The following is a 14009-nucleotide window of genomic DNA, read 5'->3' as shown; positions in this document are numbered from 1 at the left end:
TGGATGAAGAGCTCATAAAAACCAGTTATCAGCTAAGAGAGTTTGCTGTACAGTTCATCTGCGAGCATTTAATATTCTTAAAGCTTTGAGGATAATTACGCTTGTTCCCATGGACTCTCATCTTAAGATTAGCTGTTAAATTTTGCCTTAAACCACTTCCACCAGAAGACGCCTCTGAGACTCTCTGGACTGCATAATTAAGCCGCACGTCACTTTCTACCCAGCTGGATGGGTTGCTTAGATTTACGATGGTTGTGCGATGCAGGTTAAAGTCATTGGGCTGAGATTTTTCTGGCAAAGAAGCGAGTATCTCTCAAGTGTAAAAAGTGCTTTTTTTTCCCCGAGCGTTGGCAGGGCAGCGTTCAGCTGGAGAATGATGCATTTGGTGCTCGGCGTTGTATTTATGGCAGCGGGATGATGTCTGCGGGGCTCGGTAGCTGCTCTCATTGTAATGACAGAACAGTCCAACAGTGTGACTCACTGATGTTTATGTAATAATGTTTAGACAACAAATATGGAGCTCTGTGGCATAAAAGAATCTGACTTCGCCTACCCGGCCTTCATTTTTTAGTAAGATTACTTCCATTGCTGATTTTGAGAAATGCAGTAAATCACCAAACTTTTATTTGGAAGCACACACTCCCACTGCCACACTGCCTTTCTGACAGACAATGTCGCAGGAGCTATTCCAACCTCCCGTGCCTCACAGCATCGGCTCTCCCATCACCAAACCATCTGTCTAAAAGCCTGAGAGGCTACTGTGTCACTATTTAAGCATCATCTGTCAGTCTTCCCTCAGCAGCACTCACTCCACTCCTCCCGGACACAACCTGATTGATGCACAGGGGACAGATGGCTAACAAGAATAAAAACGGGTAAAATATGAGGATGGAAAAACGCCTGCTGACTGGATTGTGCTTCCCATCTGTTTTTACTTTTAAGACATGTTCATGAAAGAGAGGGCTGCAAGCACTGAAGAATTGTTACGCTGTTTCTTTTTTTCAACATGGTCAGCATTGTTCTGATACAACAGCTCACACAGACATTTAACCTCATGATGGTCGAGACAAGAAGGACACTTGAGGATATGGTTTTTAAAATGAGGGGGAACAAACGCCATCATTGTCTGTCTTCCCATCAAAGTGCTTTTTTGTAAACTGTACAGTATTCACATATGATGATGTTCGGACCTACGGTAGCATGCCAAGAATTCAGTTAAGTCTGAAAATATGTAGGTTTCCTTATGATGGGTTGAGTGCAATTCTTTATTTCTTCTTTTTTTTTTCCCATGATTACCAATGGAAGGGATTATCACGCGTCACATGGGCATCACAGTGACAGCTGAGGTGTGAATGGAAATGCTTGAGCGAGAATGTACTTCCGTCCTTTTTCTTTTTTCTTTTTTTTTAAGACATCTGAAACACGAGGATGTTTGAACTGTTGTGGACCCGTTTATCTGGGTGTGCGCTCTATAGACAACAGACTGGAAAACAGACATTAACAAGTTACGTGGGACTGAATCCAGGTGAGGCTGTGCGAGCCACTGTGAGCACACGCTCCGGTTCCCCCTGGCTGATCTCTGTGCTGCGCAGGCCGCTGTAAAGCCTCTCTTCCACTGACACAGCTAGCTTGTCTGTCAGACTGCTCTGTGCCTGCAGGGAGACCTCTGATAGGATAGCCTGACTGCTGTTGTTGTTCTTGTTGTCAACTCTTGGGTCCATGAAGCTCTTTTGTGCAGGCACCGTGGTTACAGACTGGCAAGTTGTGCTTTCTGCTGTCTGTCTCTCTGCGGAGGCTTGGCAGCCATCGGTCTCACCAGCTGAAGCTGCACAACAAGAGCTGCTCTTTGTTGTTGCCTCGTCTCCTTCGGATGTTTTGTTGGCAGCGCTTTGTGGGGAATCATCTGCCGCGCCTTCGTGTGATGGATCTGCGCTCTCTGCTCTTTCCTTTGCTGCCTCCTCAGAAGCCGCGACCTCGCTGGCTTCTTCATCAGCAGCACTTGCGATGCGCGAGAGGGTGCTGTGGTATCTGGTGTCCAGAGGGTAACCAGCGCTGTCCCCTCTCCTCAGCGGCGTGAACCTCTGCCTCTCCAAAGACGGGGAGTATCTTCCCCCAGAGCTCGAGCCAGGATCGCTGTATTGCTTATGTCTTTGCCACTGTTTCCGGAGGTGAACTCTGGATCGGTGCCTGGAACGTAACGGGGAGTCCTGCTGGTCGAACCGTGGGTCGTGGCGAAGGAACTCGTTAAATAGGGCGTCCGTCTTCTCATCTATGCTGTAGTCACGGCGGCGGAGACGTGTTCGGTGAGGACTGGTGGGCTGTGCGATTGTTTTCACAAGTGGAGACATCAGCTGTGTTTGCGATTCTGGAGATTTCTGAGGGTGAAGAGATTTCAGAGGTTGATGTGAATCTTGGAGGGTGAGAGTTTGGCTGCCGCTCTGTGGTTTCTCCTTTAGTTTCTCCTCTGGCTCGGTGCTGTTTGCCATCTCATCCTCCAGCTCCTCCTGAAACAGCCTGGCCTCGATGCTCTCACATACTGAACCCTTTCTACCGGAGTTGGTGAAAAACAACCTCCTCTCTGATGCCGTTTTCCCTCGTGGGGCACCGGGAGTCCCAAACAGTCGCATCTCCTCAGGGGCCCTGGATGGAGCTTCGATGGAGGCGTAACCACTGTCCATCTGAAGGAGCTTTCTGTTCCCCCCCTCACCCTCTCCCCCAGGTCCACTTCCCATCTCACTGTCTAAACCCAATGCCCCTCTGGTTCCCCCTTCCAACCCCTCTCCCTCCCCATCTCCTTCAGGCTCATCATCCAGGTCTTGGGACAAGCAACTGTCGAGGCCAGAACGAGCTCCTGCACCGCCAAGGGATGAGACGCTGTCCGCATCGCTGCGGATGGACTCCCGGTCTGTGCTGCTCTGGTCTGAGGAAGCATACAGCTCCAGAGAGGCTCGCAAGCTCCAAATTTCTCTGTACAAGGAAGGAGGCGCCTCCAGGCTCTCCTGGGGAAGCATGAAGGAAAGCAATGAGCCCGAGTCGGTCCTTTGTCTGGCTTCTGCCCCCAACACCACTTCATCTCCATCATCTGGCTCTACCTCGTTCTTTTTCCTTGCGTCTGCCATCGCACCATCTGTTTTTGCGTCTTTCCTCAACATGTCTTCAAACCTTTCCGGAATGACAGCTTCTTGTTGCATCCCAAACAACTCATCTTCGTCCGCTGACTCCAGCCCGTCTCCTCCCGATCCTGCTGCTGTTCCTACGACTGCCTCTTTCAGTGTTCCTGTTCCATTAACTGTAACCTCCTCTTGCCTCTGGGCGAGGCAGCGATCTGGTGGCAAACTGAACTCTTCTCTCCTGGTGCTGCTACCACCTACCTCCACCATGGGCTCCAGATTAAGCCTGCAATGATGGGAAAACTGTCAGACAATTCGGTAAATTGCATGGTGTTAAGTCATGGTATTATAGGCAGAGGTGTACCTGCTAAGGAAGACTGAAGATGTGGGTGCAGTTTGGGGATGAGAGAGAGACTCTGCAGAGAGTGACTGGAGGCCTCCGGTCTGGATGGGTGTATGTGGAAAAGATTCAATGGCCTCATCTCGGAGAGGAGAGGAATCGTCTTCAGTGTGATCAGTGGTTTCACTGGCTGCTCTCTGTCTCTGAAAGGGCCTTCTCTTGGGGGACCCTGTGAGAAATTCATATGATAAGAAGGTTAGCCCTTACCCACGCTTTCAGTCTTATTTCAGTCAGGGCCGCTAAAGTCAAAAGAAGCGTGATATTCCCATCAGCAGTAATACATATTTGGCAGCATGGCTCTGATCTGGGACTTTTCTGTCCATCCACATGCATACATGAGAGCACGATTCCCAGACGGAGCAGAGCATCAGTGACAACAGATCCTTATCTAAAATGATAACATTTGTAGCCACACGGGCTTCACTATCTTTGGCAAGCAGACTGGACTAACCAGGGGTCAAACCACCAACTTTAGTCATCATAACCGAGTCCAGCGTATTTGTCAGGATTGTAACTGTGACTGATTTTGTGCCCTGGCTGAACTAACCATGTCTGAGTGATCCATTTCTGTCATGCACACAAACCTTTGGCATCGAGACTTGCAGCGCGATGCGTGGTGTCAAACTTCCACCTCCTGAAGTAAGGCCCTGCCCCCTCCAGACTGGCGTGACGCCGCAGTTTGGAGAAGAAATGCAGAACTGAAGCTTGGCCCACAGTTTGACTCGTCTCGCTCTCGGCCTCTCCCCTGTCGCCAATAGCCTCCATCTGGCAGAAGAGACGAGGAGGACGGGGAGGGTGGTGGTGACACATTAAGGAGGAGCTGAAGCGGGAGAGCTAAGATGGATTGTGATGGGCAGAGGCAAAGTCCTCGGGGGACAGCAGTTTGTCATTTTGTCACTGAGTAGCAGTGATGACTGATGTCAAAGCGCATCAGCAGCTTTCAGCGCCCGTGGCAGCTGATTTTCACAGCTCTGTTAATGTTTGATGAAAGCAGATGAATCTGCACTTAATTGTATACTGTATTCCTGCCTTTTACTGAATGAAAGGCTTATTTTTAAATTTTAAGACTTATTAAGACCCACCTATTTCTTTTATTCTCAGTGGGAGGTGAATAAAAGTCAAACTCACTGTCTGAGAACGTGTGTGCTGTGGTTTCATGGCTGATAAAGACTGCCTGGGCCCCTCGTCCAGGATGACGGAGTGGTGTCGGTCTCCTGGCAGACCCCCGCTGAGGCTCTGGCCCATCCAGTCAGAGACTCTCTTCTTAGCGGGCTGGAGAGAAAGAATTGAATCGCATGTTATCCTTGAGAGAGTCTGCTCCAGTGACTGAACAATGTGTGATTTCAAGCATACCTGGTAGATGGTGAGGGGTAGCTTGGGAGCTGCTGTCTCACTGATGTTTATGGTGCTGCTCTCTGTTGAGTCGCATTCCATGATGGTGAGTATTTTTAGGTCACATGGTGCCGGAGGCAGGTGAAGGTGGGTCAGCCGGGCCTTTTTCAGGTGGTGGAAGTCTCCTTCGGTCAGGGTGTACCTGAACATAAAGATTGAGCGCCTGAGCTCATGGCATCAAACAGCTTATCTAAATGATAAAAAATCCCAAGCTCAGTTGAGCTGTACCTGCGTCCTTTGTCCTGAGTCGTTTTCTCCTGTTCATAAAGTGCAGACTCATTGAAGGAGACTCTGCGGCCCGTGGACCCGGTGGAGATGAATCGTTCTGACTCTCCATCGTGACAGCTCGATGCTGAGAGGGCATCCGATTCATCGAGACGAATGGTGATTTCTGAGTGACAAAGACAACAAGGACACAGCAAGGGAGAGGAATAATGGAGTTATTGACGACAGCGGACCGAAAGAAAAAAACAAGAACGTGAAACATTTACACAGCTCTGACCTTGCGTGGGCTGAGAATCCTCAGCATAAGTGGTGTTTGTCTTCTCAGGGTCATCGCTCGCTCTGAAAGAGGCAAATGAGTTTTACTCAGATCTCTCTCGTGGAAGCAAAAACACAGCGTCACCTCGCAGCTTTCCATTTCATTTTCAGCTTTAATCCACGGCGGTCATAATCACATCGGCCCCTGTAATCCCCGAGTGCCGTCGAGGCAAGCCTGACCTGCTAGTCCCCACGCAGTGTGTCACTTTGCAAGGTAGCGCTCACCTGGAGTAGCGTCTCCCACCCATGCAGCACCGGTGACAGAAGAGGAGCAGGAGGGAGAGCAGGACCAGCATCCCCCCTGCGAAAACGCTCAGCAGCACCAACAGCAGGACATAGTTCTCTACCTGACCGGCCGACACCGGCACATCCTGATGGGAGGCAATCGTGAAAAGAGGGTGGCACGTTTGGTCAAACCTTTTTTCATTTCAGAGGGGCAATCAGCCATAACATCTTGCTTATATTAATCAAATTATTAATCAAATATTAAATCAATAAATCAAGGTTTGTTTTCAAAGTTGGATAAGTTCCATAAAATAAATATAAAGAAAATTACACCTGTTCAACTGCTTGGACGACTAGATATCTGCATTATCAATCACATGGAAGCAACTCAGTGCATTTAGGCATGTGGATGTTGTCAAAACGATCTGATGAAGTTCAAACTGAACATCAGAATAAAGAAACAAGGTGATTTTAAGTGGCCGTCGTTGCTGCTGGGGCCAGACTGCTGATCTACTGATTTTTTTTCCCCACATGATCTAGAGTTTACAGAAAGTGTTTCTAAAAAGAGAAAATATCCAAGGAGAATCGCCAGACTGATTTGAACTGGTATAAAAGCAGCAGTAACTCAAATACCCCCCTCTTTACAACCAAGCTGTGCACAAGAGCATCTCTAAACACGTCGCAGAAGCAGAAGCAGGTTCCTGTCTGCTGAGAATGGGGAAACTAAAGCTACAGCTCACATGGACTTCCTGATGGTAGGATCAGAATTTGGTGCAAACCACATGAAAGCTCAAGCCTTTTCTCAACAGCTCATGTTGCTGGTGATGTAATACTGTGGGGGATATTTTTGTCCAATGAGCACCTGAGTGTTGCTGATCAAGTCCGTCTCTTCATGACCACAGTGTTTCCATCTTCTGATGGCTTCTTCCAGCAGGATAACACACCATATCACAAAAGCTCAGAGGGATCTTTGACATGTGTATGGCAAATGTCTTAACATTTACACCATGGACCCACTTTATATACATCACAGTGTAATATTAATAAGGACCATTCCACATAACGAGTAGCTTTACATTTGAAAGTTTTAGTGTAACAACCAACTTATGACACCATAACGAGAGGGTCATTTTTTTGCCATTGATTTGTTAGTCTCAATCTGAACTGAAACTCATCAGTAGTGTGCATGTCTGTTACAGCTGAGGCTGAAGAAGATGACAGAGCACACAGAAAGGCTGGGGTCACTTTACCGACTCGTGGTTTAATCCAGTGACCAGTCTAATTCATCTCATTGTTTATTAACAAATATTAGAGAAAAGTGCAAATGGAAAAGCAGTGTTAATCAAATACCAATGAAACAGTAACACTAAAGCTATTTTTGCACTTCAAGAAAAAACAAGTGTTACTGCTGACAGTAACAAGTTTAAAAATCTGAATTTCTCCCTTTTTAAGAACACAAAGCGTCTCACTAAAAACCCGTCAAACTGGTACTCTCTGTACTCTTCTCCCATTTGGGTTGCGCAACATCAAATTAATCTGCACCGCTTGTATTCACATGGCATAGCTGGAGCTCATAACTCCTTCCTTCAGAAGCACAATAAGGCACAAGCTTACATGCAGTATCTCTGTTGTTACGTTGTGTTGCAGTGAACTGGTGGCTGCACAGTTCAGAGCTTCACAGCACTGAGGGATCTCTCTCTCTCTCTCTCTTTGGCATTAGGCGGTCAGCTAAGCGCTGTAATATTTAATGAGTGGAATTAACACTAAAAGACTCTCTTAAGTCCCTCACAGTGATTCTTATCCAGACGCACACTTGTGTACATCTGCGTTCGTCTGATTAATACTCTGTCTTGGCTGAGTGAGCCCGTGGATGCTAATCGAAACGTCAGCGAGACCCTTAATTCAATTTCCCAGCTCTTCTCAAAGAAGGGGAAATGAGGCCTCAGCAAGCTAAAAATGGAAATCGGAGGAGGAAGAGGAGGAGGATTCCAACGCACATGAGCAATCCACACACTGCACCGAGACTTTCCTGGCTCTTCTTCCCATGTCAGCTTCAAAAAGCAGGAAAAATAATTGGTTTCTCTCCCCCCCCGCATCACATGCAGAATATTCATCTGCTGCAAGTCTTTGTGTTTTTTAATTCAGCAGGAAAGTGTGACATACGGCCATTATGGAGCTTTAGAGTTAACTGTGAGGCAGAGAAGCTCCAACTTTTAGATGATGACCTTAATAGGAGCAGCAGCAAGGTTATTAAAGCAAACCCGAAGCCTGCTGCTGCCTATTTAAAGTTGTTGTCAGAAGAGCGAGCCAACCCCCAAATATATCCAGTTTACTCCGAACATGAGGCAAAGAAAAGCAACGGCCTGTTAGAAAACGGCGTGTGCACGTTTGAAAGGAGCAAAAACAGCTGATTTTCACTGCCTCCACTATGCTCTCAGAGGCTCTTCAGTATGAGCCTCAATCAGTCTCAGTCAGCTTCAATCACAGGCTCAATCTAACGTCATTATCTGCTTATTAAACCAGAAAGGGCTGATGATTCATGTGAGTTTAGACCCTTTTAGGGTCCAAACGCCTAAAAATAACTATAGTAATAAAGTAGTAATAATAATGTATTTTAGTGATATTTTCTAATGTCTTCTAATGTTATATTTGCCAACTCGTCCACTGCAGACAGGAGAGAGTGAAAACCGTCCTTTATGTCACACAGAGGCTCGACCTGTCTGAGCCATTAGTCTGCCGGTATCTCGCTAGTTGCCAGGAAAGAACAAAAGCTACTTTATTACTTCAGTTTGTTAAAGATTTCAGTTCCTATTCTGGTCAAATTCGGCTTCAGTGTTTATTAACAATACAGCTCCAGATCCAGGTGACAGTAAGTCAAGAGGATGTTACCCATCTATGTCCAGCAGTAGCTTGTATTCAGTTCAAATATTGCTTTAAATTGATACAGATCAATGCTAGTGTTGGTATCAGATCGATACTAGCATGACATGCTTTAGTGATCCATCAAATCATGACACACTGCTCTCCCCTACATAAGCTGTCTTTATAAGTTGAAAGCACTGGTGTCAGTCATATTGGCCCTGTGTTTACTTGCTATTAGATCAATACTGAAATTTGCCAAGCACAGCACCAGTGGACGCACTGACCAGTTTGTGTCAAAGGTGTTGACAGTACTCACAGTGGAGCTCTCAGTCAGAGTTGTCAGAACAGGCAGATCATTGCTCATGGTAAAGGTCGGTGTGAGTGAACCCTGCAGAGGATGAGAAAGTGAAGAATGTCACACACTGAGCTGACGCTTCTTACTAGACAGCAACACAATTCCTGTTAAGTTATGCTGAAAAGTCTTAGGTGTAAACAGTGTGATCACTGGTAAGATGCGCAGTCGTTTTCTCATCGAATCCAGAACTAAGTCGGTGTGGAAAGATCCCACAAGACTGGGCTGAAACAATCATCTAGGCTGGGAATTTAACTCCACTGCAGGGTGCTCTGATCGCGCAACTTTTATAATACTGGTATACACCCTGAACACTGAAACGGGTTAGTTATCAAGACTGCAAAATAAAAATATTTGGGACTGGCTAGCCTGTTGGACAAAGGAGTTTTAAAGATATGCTAAGGATATGAAAATGTCAAAGCCCTCACTAATCATAACGTTTACAAATAAACAGTGCATAAAGTCTTGAGTAACGCCTTATTTCTTTACACATTGTTTGTTCCAATTTCAGCTGAAAACTTGACGTATCTCAGCATGGTCTGCAGAGTGTCATTAAAAATGTGAGGAAACTGGACAATTGGAGGACAAACGAAGAAGTTGCAGGACTGCAAAACTATCTACAGCAGATAAACAATGTCTGCAAGTCATGTCCTTAAGAAATGAGAAAGAAAATCCAGCAAACACATGACACAAGACCTCAAAGATGCATCTGATCCTTCAATTGATCCATCTACTGTTCACTGAAGCTTCATCAGAATGGAAACTGTTGTCACTTAGTGTGCAGGAGGTCGGGAGATAGGTAAAGCAAGTAGGGGTCGGATCCTACGCCAGCTACCGCTTCAGTCTGTTTCAGTATATCGCTGCACCTATTTCCCATTTTCATACCAAAACCAAAAGAAATGAAGGGTGACTCAAGACTTTTGCACGGTAGGATAAGCCTCTGAGCCACATAACTCTACTTTATAACCATCCAAAACACCTGAGAGAGCCACAGCATTGTACAGCGTGATGTGCTCTTGTTTTACAGTCAGCATATGGCAGAGTTTATTTTAAATACCACATACATCAGTGCTGTAAAATATTAATGAGAGCACCCAGAGAGTATTAATGCACAGCTGAAAATAGTACCCGACAAATGGGCCATTTAAAACCACTATTGTAATTCTGTCTCGCAGAACTCACAACTTATGCGTCATCACATCTCACTTGCACGCACAGATGTACTCGCAGCCGTATTTTTACCACAGGATGTTATCTGTTGTCATGTCCACATCAAATGAAAGACCATTTGAGAATGGCACAGCAGCAATGTGCAGCTACATCTTCATATCATTAGGGTGATGATTGTTACTCATTGCCTGGAAATAATTTGGGGATGCGTGTGCGGGCTGATGGTTTGGCAGAGAACCTGATAGTTCAGCTTTAATGTCTTTATAAGATGAAGATGCAGACCACGGCTACAGTGCATTTGTGGTGCGTCACGCCATCAGAGCTGTTTCTGAAAGCTGGCATTTTGACAATTTGAGCCGGACTTTGTGGTAATTATAGATAAATGGCACATGGTGGGGTTTTAAGGCGGCAAAGGAATCCAAAAGCGAGGTTTCTGAAGAAACTGAAAAGATGAAAAATATGGAAATCTACAGAGTTCAATATTGCTAAAAACCCTGGCTCCGGTGCTTGATGCTGCAGACTTTTAGGCTAGAAAATGCACTCCAGCAGAATCTTCTTTTGAATTCCTCCTGGAGCTCATCCACTCCCCTCAAACTTGAAATACGCTGGTTAGTAATGAAGGCTGTCTGCATACCAGCAGCCACAGATCATGGAGATAACATGAATTCATCAGACTTTAATAACCTCCAAAAACAAGTCAGCTGAGCTGGATATTGCAAAACTGAAGTAATTCCCCTTTAACATCCCCAAGAATGTAAGCCTGACAGTTGACTGGGTCGACTGCTTTGCTGAGATTAGCTGACATCCACCGAAATGGCACAAAACCCCTCACAAATGTCTCTCAGCTAAAGCTCCCAAACATCTGCTCACATCTGGTAAACTAACCTCTCCTGCAGAAAGGTGCGAGCAAAGGAAGACGAGCTGACACCCCATTAATATTTACACAGAGTTCAGCTTGTGTAACATCGGCTCAAGACCGCATTCTTCAAGCATGCTGATAACACCGCCGCACATTCCCTCACCATGTGAGAGCCATATTTTATGTAAGAGCTCATACAAACCAACAAGCTCGAGGTAACTATGATGTGAACGCAGCTCTGAATTGAGGCGAGAATACGCACAGACACACACGGCCCATTCTTCTGCTGTCGAATTATCTTCAGTGAACGCTTGGCACTTGTCAAAATGTGCTTGAGAGCAGTCGGGGTATGGTGGGGGGACCTTAATCACTGGTGAGATGTACACTGAGGGGGACACGGGTCTTCTTTATGTGGGCAAAAAAGCAGATCCCCATAACAGACATGAGGATTTCAACTCAGGAAGACACAATTTTGAGATGGAATGAGGTTAGAGTGAGCATTTAATGGTCTCTCTGTGTGTGTGTGTGTGTGTGTGTGTGTGTGTGTGTGTGTGTGTGTGTGTGTGTGTGTGTGTGTGTGTGTGTGTGTGTGTGTGTGTGTGTGTGTGTGTCTTGGAGGGTTTCCACCACGCTGGGATCAGGCAAAACCAGAACAGATAATTAATTAGATTAATTATAACTCCAGATGTTTTTTTTTTTTCAGAAACCATCTGTCTTCTTTCTGCTGATCACGTAACAGTCAGTCATAAACTTTGGATGATGGTTTTAAAATGTATCCTTGAAGGCACTCTTGCATTCTCTGTGTATTCAATTATTACGTCCAGACAAATCCACGGGGCTCTTTTAAACTAATTTCACAAATTAAGTCAAGTCTAATTATTAACATATTTATTAAAATACTGGATTGCTTGAGTTTTAGAAGCTGGACAGACCGTGAATCTCCAGTCAGGCTTGGAAAATGTCATTATTGTCGTTATTATCATGATCTTTTAAAAAATAATTTTCGGTGCTATAGTATTAGTAATTGTAACCTAGTAGCAGTGCATCAGCTTCACCATCATTTTGTCGGTAAATACTGAAGCTGAAGTTTAAAACACTGACCCCGACTGGTGGCAAAAAAATATAACCTAATCCAACGCGTGCGTGCGTGCGTGCGTGCGCGTGTTAGTCCCAGGGTCTGAAGTCATGTTAGAATGTAACATCATCTCTGACGACGTCTTGGTGTACTTTATGTCACGGTAATGGAGCGGATGGTGTCACTTTCATAAATACTGTCCGGACTAAGGAGCAAGGGGGGCGGGTAATGGATGTCAGTCTGACGTGTGACTGCACGATGATGTGCTCCAGATGTGATGCATCTTACGGTCTATACAGGCGTTGTTGACGGTGCTTCGCTCCGCTCTGTGGGGCCCGACTACAGCGATCCGCTGCAGCCGGCGGCGCTCAGCAGCCTCAGCATCAGCAGCAGCAGCAGCCTCGGCAGCATCTTCCCCTCTCCTCCGAAAACCCGCGGATCAGGACAGCCCCATATCTCTGCGACGTCTGATCTCAGCCTGCGGGGAATAAATCACGGTTAGTCACCCAGGAGCCTTCATGTGCCGGACACGCTGGAGTGTGGGGGCTCAGCTGAGGACCCCCGCCCGCGCCTCAGACATGCCCCAATAAATCAGATGCTGCGATCTAGAGTCGGCTGTGTCACCTATCCCACCTATTACATAATGAAATAGTACCACATTAAACCGTGAGCACAGCTGTAGGTCCGTGTAACCTGATCAGTGTGTGTGTGTGTGAGGCGCAAGGATCGGACTCACCCGGCTGTAGACTCCGTTTGAAGCGGTCCACCGGCAGCCTGCCCCGTCTGCATACTTTAATTTGGGCTTCAAATAAAGACTGTAGTTATGAATGAAGCCACACGCGATTAGACACACCCACCGCCCGCTCCCGACGCACCACGTGACAGGCACTGACGACGACGGTGGTGGTGATGGTGGTGATGATGCGAGATGGAGGAGAAAACCCGTCCTCATTCACACCAGCTGCTCATGAATGGTATCTACTGAGAGGGAGAGGGAGGGAGGGGGGATCAGTAATTATCTGAGCCATATATATATATCGATGCAGATGTTTAAATAAGTCACTGAAATATGCCCAAGTTTCCCTTTTTGCAGTGTTTGAGTCTGTGTCCTATAGCAGGAGCAGACGGATCCCCTTAAAACGTTTTTTTTGTAATCTCATGTTTAGCCACGTGGTGGCAGCGTTGCACTGCTGTTTTTTCAATGTTTTGTTTGACTTAATTCATTTTAATTTGTTTTGTTTGTTTCTGTCTGGGTTTTGTTGTTGTTGTTGTTTTTTGGGGGGGGGTTGCAGAAATAAAAACTGGACGATCTGCTTGCAGGTTTTGTCCAGATGGTCCAGGGAAAAAACAGCTAAATAAAGCTTCATTTCACTCTAATTCAATAGAGTTAGTCCATCTAAAAAGTGAAAGCTGCTGCACATTTGGATTCTAGTGAGGATGCTTTTCTGCAGAAAGAATTTATCTGCCCTCCTTTTCATGTTGCTCTTAATCTGTGATGTTTATTGTTTGGGTGCATTTGGCTAAATATGGCTAAGTTAACCCACCTCCGTAAGAGTGCTTGCAAATGATTTGAATCCATCTGCTAGTTTAAGGTTTTGTTGTTTACATGACCCTTTTTTTTTTATTGTTGTGCTTGTCTCTGTTTTCGCATCATATAGGCTACAAACTGCATATTGCATCTGCACCCACAATGGAATCCACAGTTTGCAGCTCTAACCTCTGCAGTGTGCACTCCTTGCATGATGTTTTGCACAAACAGAAAATGCCTCAGCACCAAAATGAATAGATGTGTAACCTGTGCCTCTATGAAAACAGGAAACAGGGGGGCACTTAGACATCCGAAGAGCTATTTTTGGGTTGTTGTTGGGTTTGTTTCCCCCGCCTCTCCGAAAACTTTCGAGAACTGGTTCAAAGCTGAGCGACAGAAATAACCACACGTGACAAGTGATTTAATTCAACTTGGGAAATCAGTTCAGGGTGACTGAAATCACCAAAATGTATTTATTCAGTGGCGGTACACATTA

General features: G+C 45.9%; 1 protein-coding gene across 4 annotated transcripts; it reads right to left on the bottom strand.

Moving 5' to 3' along the window:
- Positions 1-991: 991 nt before the first annotated feature.
- Positions 992-12948, bottom strand: cbarpa (CACN subunit beta associated regulatory protein a). 4 transcript variants are annotated; one of them, XM_086270554.1, is made up of 11 exons: positions 12722-12945; positions 12274-12463; positions 8846-8917; positions 5668-5813; positions 5405-5466; positions 5131-5293; positions 4864-5044; positions 4639-4782; positions 4095-4275; positions 3475-3679; positions 992-3396 (listed from the first exon to the last, which is right to left on the bottom strand). In XM_086270554.1, exons 3-11 carry the CDS (start codon positions 8891-8893, stop codon positions 1506-1508), a joined length of 3021 nt encoding a protein of 1006 aa, XP_086126680.1. In that variant the 5' UTR covers positions 8894-8917; positions 12274-12463; positions 12722-12945; the 3' UTR covers positions 992-1505. The 4 variants fall into 4 exon arrangements, with proteins under 4 accessions (XP_086126680.1, XP_086126676.1, XP_086126679.1 ...); XM_086270550.1 differs by having other exon boundaries at positions 4639-5044; positions 12722-12948; XM_086270553.1 differs by having other exon boundaries at positions 4639-5044; positions 8846-12463; positions 12722-12948.
- Positions 12949-14009: the final 1061 nt, after the last annotated feature.

This window comes from Aulonocara sp. 'chitande type north' Nkhata Bay, linkage group LG18, assembly GCF_057382095.1.
Source record: "Aulonocara sp. 'chitande type north' Nkhata Bay isolate Kocher_YH1m ecotype deep benthic linkage group LG18, A_spYH_male_GT1.1, whole genome shotgun sequence".
Lineage (NCBI taxonomy): Eukaryota > Metazoa > Chordata > Actinopteri > Cichliformes > Cichlidae > Aulonocara > Aulonocara sp. 'chitande type north' Nkhata Bay.
Note: the sequence above shows the minus strand (reverse complement) of the source record. Positions and strands in the feature narration are given on the sequence as shown.